At 35.4% G+C, this 6,564-nt stretch overlaps 1 protein-coding gene across 1 annotated transcript in view; it reads left to right on the top strand.

Annotated features, from left to right (window-relative positions):
• Positions 1–1,664: 1,664 nt before the first annotated feature.
• POU6F2 (POU class 6 homeobox 2) overlaps positions 1,665–6,564 on the top strand; it is a 307,048-nt gene continuing 302,148 nt past the window's right edge. Inside the window, exon 1 of the mRNA XM_063177140.1 lies at positions 1,665–1,769. Within this exon, the coding sequence (XP_063033210.1) occupies positions 1,665–1,769 (105 nt within the window). The remainder of the gene's footprint in view (positions 1,770–6,564) is intronic.

Raw genomic sequence — 6,564 nt, 5'->3', positions numbered from 1 at the left:
TATTTCTAATTTTCAAAATACATATCAAAATTTCCTTTCTTAAGTTTTTTCTTAACATTTAAAAAAATAATTGTAGTATAAAAATTCAAACACTGGATATTCCCTGCCTATCTCACTCCCTCAACATACATTTCATTTGTTCTATACTTCCATGCGTATGCACGTACATACACATATACATGCATACACACATATATGCACATATACATGCACTCCATCACATTCCAAACACTTCTGGATGTTGAATCTTGAAATTCTGTGGTAGGAGACTGACAAGTGCCTACAATTAGAATATTGTTGATATTCTCACATTTCATTGACCATAAAAGCTAAGATCAATATTTTCAATGCCTTTAAAAATGAAATAATAATGTCAAAATATTGCCAGGAACTTATTGAAATGAAAAGGGTGTATTAGGTTAAGCACAGAGACTAGACTGGGTTTTTTTCTGCATTTTTGCTTCTGACATCCTTTAGAAAGTGTGTTGTTTGCACTAGTAACTGAAATGCAATTTGAGGAGGGTAGAAAGATGCACTAATATTTATATGAAGCTGTAATACAGCAAAAAGTATATGGGCTGTTATTCTACTATATTGCCAGAGGACTGTATTGATCTTCAAAGGGTTAAAGTGCTATGAGGTTACATTAATGTCACCCTTCAGCAATCACTGGCCAATAACGTATCAGCAATCAATGCTGCAGCATGTCGTTCAGGACACTCAGTTTTTGGAGACAAGTGGGGTGATATATTTTGACAAGAATAAAAAATAGTCTTGGAAATTCTTGCAAATCTTAACTCAGAGGGGGAGATACATGAAACAAACTGCTTCCATTCGAAAAAAATGGTAATGTTTGCCTTCCTAAGTAACAACATTTTATGTCAGTTCAGTGGAGCAGTGAATGAACCAAAATTCTGCTAACCTTCAAAATGGAAAGGATTCTGTAAGTAGGATTTACATAGTCTGAATATTTAATATTTGGAGTGCTCATCAGAGCTCACATAAACTAATACTTAAATATATATTTCCAGTAAAGAAAACATTTGACTTCTGGTGGAGTAAAGCAGTGAGATGTTTTGACTTGTGAGTACAGACACAGGTTTCTCAGCTCCTGCTTCTTTTTTTCCTGTTAGAATTTTTTTTCCATCAAGTTCTCATAATCTCTGCAAATCCAAAGATGGCAACACAAGCCACTTCACTTTGACACAAAAGAAACTTAAAGAAAAAAAAATCAAGAACTCAAAAAGCTATAAAGTAGAAGGCTAAAAGGGGGAAACACAATCAGAGGCTGCAAGAGGACGCGAGGGGTTAAAGTTCTGACCACTGTCTGCATATATAAAATCATATCACCTTATCTGAAAAGTTTAGGCTCTAAAGAAAACACTCAGTTTAAAATACCTTTTAGGTATATTAAATCTTTAGACTGAAGATTACAGCAAGTGTTTTCTCTTTGGTGAGTAGCTGTTTGTCTCACTTTATTTACTTGGTATTGGGTATTTGTCAATGTCATTTCATATCTGCAGAAAATTCATACGTTCTGTGGAAGTATGTATGTGTGTGAGAGTGCTGAAGGTCACATGACTATTTCATCCTATTTGGTGGAGCAGCTTGACTTTTTTCCCTTGCTTTTGGTGATGGTTGTGAGTGCAGAAGTTGATTGACAGATGCATGCCAGAAACCCCCATTCTCCTTTTCAAAGACTACATATGATGGATTGCGATCTTTCAGCTCAGCAGGACACAGGGACCATGCAAGCTGTAATTGGTCAGGTATGGAGTCAGCCATTTCTCAACTCCCCCTTTATTTTTTTTTTTTTCACAAGGGTCTAACCATATGATTCACATAATTCATATTTACAGTACCATCTTTCTATCTGTATCTTCTGCTACCAGCGAGTGTAGTACTGAAAGTGAAAAAGGCAAAAGAAACACAATAATCTGGCCAGGGAATCACTAGAAAAAACTAAATTACCATCCTTTTCTTCTAATAAACCCCGTTACAGTCTGAGCTTTATCAAATCAATGTATTTATTAATTTGCTCTTTTATTTTGTTTAAATATGCTGAAGTAGAAGAACCGAGGAGTGAAAGTGTTATGTTTGCTGGGGAGTTGCTTTTTATTTGTAATGCTGTTCATTATTTTTATATTGACTGTATTCCTGTGCTAGATGCTGTGGCTTTTATTTTTTATTTTTATTTTTTCCTCTTATACTCCTAATCCAGATAATGTGTGATTGAGCCTGGTAAATGTAGTAGTCTTTGCTGCTGCAGAGGGGCAGCCTGCAAATTAAACACTGCCACAATCTGAAAGGTCCAGGTGGTCTGCTCGTGCTTCCTAATGCAATCCAGCACAACAGCTTTAATAAACAGCTCTATTTAGTTCTCCCTCCCTGTATCCAGGGAAGTGAACTGGGGCTGCTGTGATGAAATGCCAGAAGAATATCTCTCAAAGGCCTCACAAGCTGATTTTTAGAGCTTTTCCGTTTTGTCGTCTTTGTCTTCCAAATGGGTCAGTGAGTCCTTCTCTTTCTGTTTTGTGATTTCTGATAAGTCTGTAGTTGTTATATGTGTGATTTAACCATGCCGTTTTGAGCTTTAGCCAGAAGAGAGAAAAATCATTGTCTTTTCATTTGCTTCAAATAATAACCTGAAGTGGGGAAAGAAATTATTTTGTTCTGATGAGCAGGGAGGGCTGTTTTCCTGTGAAAGCAGTCAGAGTCAGATGAGGGTGCCTGTTTTTCTTCTTCTAACAAAATTTTAAGTGCTCAACACTTTCTCATTAACCACTGACTTGTAAATCATTCTCTGGTAAAGGGTATTTTTTGAACTCTCAAAAGTTTGTGGTTTTTTGCATATGTTTCCAGTACAGTGAACGCATGCTGCTGAAATGATGACATAGTGTTTGTTTTCTATATGTTGATATAATGGTAGAAAAATACTCATTCTATACATTGTTTTCATCTAAATTACGGCAAAGCACTGAAGTCCCTCAAAGCACATGGTTTATTAATACCATCGTACATAGTAATGCATTTTTGGGCGGAAAATGTCAAATAATGTAATGCCATGTTTACCACAGACTTTTATTGCTTTAAATATTTTAAAAATAGAAGATACATTTTTTATTAAAAATCCTCCAAACGTTCACAGCTTTCTATTAGGCTGGCTTATACCTAAAAAAGTGGGGCATGCTTGCCAGTACTACATTGTGCAAAAATATGTATTTTAGACTGTGCTAATTACCTTTTTGCTAACTTGTTCAGTCTTACAGAAATATATTTAATGATTCTAAGGGAGATACAATGGCAAGGTTTTGAGCAAGTGCTCTTGACAGAAAATGTACCCTGAAATCTTTATAAATCTAAAGGCTTGTAATAGCTCTTTAATGTAAATTTTGTTTTCCCATGTAAGAAAGTGTAAGTTAGCTATTTTATGTTTAAGGCTTGCCAACTCTCAGAAAGTGGTTTTGAGGCTGGAAATGGTAGAAGGATTTTTTTTTTTTCTGTGTGTAACATTCCATATTTCATGCATGAAAAAAAGTTCATATGAATGTCTGGAAAAATGTTTATATCATGTGTTTGTGTATTTCATTTCCTAAAATTAATAGCAAGAGCATGTACTTGAAAGAAAAATGAATTTAGGTATTTTAGGTGATTAACTGCTGTGGGTTTTCTGTGCTAGACTTTATAGATGTTATTTTTCTGAATTTTACTGTCTTAGGTGCTGCAAACATTTTTTTTGGATCAGCATGTGTGCATATTTACATTTCATATACGTAAGTGTGCGCATCAAAATGGGTTCATAAATCCACAAAATTTTCAAGTATGTTTTTGTTTCGATTAATTGTCCAATGTTTGGTTGTTATTAGCTATGTGCTAAGATAGAAAAAAAAGTTTAATTTTTTTTTTCTGATAAAAAATTATGCATTTTCTGGTTGTATAATAAAGGAGTTAGTTAAAATGTGGGAATCTCAGGGCAATCAGTATCATTAACATACTTTGCTGAAAATAGACATAGACTTTCTGTAAGTACTTTAAGAAAAAATAACTATCAAAAGGCAGGGCCTATGGCAGAAAATCTAAGTCTCTATTTTGTATTGATAAATAGTTAAGGTTTGCATATTTAGTAGTTGCATAGTTTTAGAAGAGGCATTTATTTCCTGACAGTATTAGAAAAAGTTATTGAAAGTCTTTGTTAACTTTCAAATGTCCAAACCCAAAAAATTGTATAAATGTATGTAATTTGGCCTTTTTATATCAGCATTGTGTTTTTTTTCTGCCATGACAATTTTTTTTTACTAATCCTGCAGATGTAGCTCTAAATTCAATCTTGCTTACTGCTAATGGAATGTGAACTCACCTAATTAAAAATCCAAACTATACATGTATAGCTGATGCAATGGAAATCAGAAACTAGCAGATTTTTGTAGTTCAAGCATTAGTCTGTGTATGACACAAATGGAATAGGAGGAGCATACTGATTTAAAGGCATTTTCAACACCAAATACTTGTTCATCATTAAGTGCATTTTTTACTTTTTTTTTTTTTTTAATCTAGATTTCAACTGTCTTTAACCACCAGTCCACAGTGATTCCCACTGGTGATGGCAATGGTGTGCAGAGTGTACAACTCTGACCGCTACCCAGCACCTGGGTGTACTGGGTCCAGGGTGCAGAATTGCTTGTGAGCCTTCCCTCTGGATTTTTCCTCCCCCAAGCAAGCAATAAAACACCCAAGTACTCTGAAGAACAACCTCCTTGCCTTGTGTGTCAAGATCTAGAAGCTCATTGCTCATTGTGATTTTGATTCATAACTGGAGTGTTTGGCATGAAACCCTGATCCCTGCCAGCAATAGTCTGTAGCATCCTTCCTTGCATGCCAAACCACAATATCCATTATTTCTTCAATTGTGTTTTGCTCTTATAGAAACTATTAGCTGGATTTTTATGCCATATTTGCTGTATATGCTGAGCCCATCTGAATGAACAGATAATTAAATGTCATCTAATTATTCCAATAACGTTGTAATTTTTCTGCCTTGCATGCTTTCTAAAACCTCTACCATACCTTTTTCTTATTCTTTTTTTCTCTCCATCGTTTTTTTTTTTTTTTTTTTTTTTTTTTTTTTGTTTCCCCTCAGACCTGAGCTTGTGAGTGACAGGTTAGTTCATCAGCATTACAGCCCTCCTGTTTTTGTCTCATCTCATGCAGACAGGTCACTGTGTCCAATCACCCTTCTGGCTCTGCTGTCCCCAGGGGAGCCCAGGCCAGCCTGCCATCTTGATCCTCCGGCCTGAGGGCCCGCGCTGGCTGCACATTTCTGTGCTCGCTGGTTCTTGCAAATACACCAAAGTGGGAAAGGGGAGGGGAGCAGCTTAAATTAGATCTCTGTATATTGAGAGGAAGTAAATTAGGTAACATTCTTCTTCAAATAAGCCTGTGTTTGCAGTTATTACTGCTGTGTTTGAGTTCTCTTTCTACAGGTTTAGCATGTTTATTTCTGTATTTAAGTGTATCCTCCATGTGATCTCACCATGTAGCAAATGCTATTTATGCAAGGGTAAACATGCTTTTTTCCCCACAGAGAGCTCTCTAAAACCCAGTTTATGAATCTGATACATTGCTGCAGCCAGTGTGGGTCTTTCTGTTCTATTTTGTTGCTTTTTAATATTTTTTTGTATTCTTCTCATGATTAACCATAATACAACATGTTTCAGAGAAGCCATTCCTTTTGCAACTTTTGGTCACCTTTCAGAAGTTTAATCTGTTGTCAGTGCTGTTTTTATAATGCAGACTAATATGTATCCAGGAGTTTAATTTTTACCAGATGAACAACAGATCTGTAATGTTATTTTGTCTTGAGCAATCTCTACATGATTTTTCTTATAGCAGTAGAGAAGTTCTTTTTCTCTTGGAATATCTGTTTCCAGCTCTAATCTAATATAAAGAATTGCTTATAACATAAATAAACAGAAAATAACCATATGTAAAATTAGGACCCACTTTTGTAAGACAGCAAGGAATTGTGCCATTTTGTCTGCAGTTTGGGACAAATCCTGTTCTTTCAAGTAAGAATTAGACCCATCACTGTAAAAATGACTACTTGCATAAGTAAGGCCAGACTACATATCCCCTTGGCTGCTCACTGTATATCCAGAACAAAAATTGTGGTCCTTTGCTGTCACCAACAGTGGTTTTCTGCAGTTCAGGACTGTGAGAGACAGACTTATGGACAGGTACCCATTGACTGGTTTTTTTTCAGTAGTAGAGAGACAATGTAAACAGTAAGAAATATGTTTGAAAAACATCATACTTTTTAATATTTATGAACAAGCTGGTACTCTGATAATGAAGCATTCCATCTTTGCAGAAACCCACTATTGTATACACGCTCTAGAATATTGTGTCCCTAAGAATTATTATCGCAAGGAGATGCAGGAATGTGGCTGTAATATTTTACAGTATTTGTTGTAGAGGACTTTGGATCTTGTTAATTTAATATATGTAAATTCTTTGGTCCTAGGCCTGGATTCCAGCAAAAGAATGCATTTTTTTCTGTTGACTTCT

The sequence above is a fragment of the Melospiza melodia genome, chromosome 1, assembly GCF_035770615.1.
Source record: "Melospiza melodia melodia isolate bMelMel2 chromosome 1, bMelMel2.pri, whole genome shotgun sequence".
Lineage (NCBI taxonomy): Eukaryota > Metazoa > Chordata > Aves > Passeriformes > Passerellidae > Melospiza > Melospiza melodia.
The sequence above is the reverse complement of the archived record's forward strand: the minus strand, read 5'-3'. Positions and strand labels throughout refer to the sequence as shown.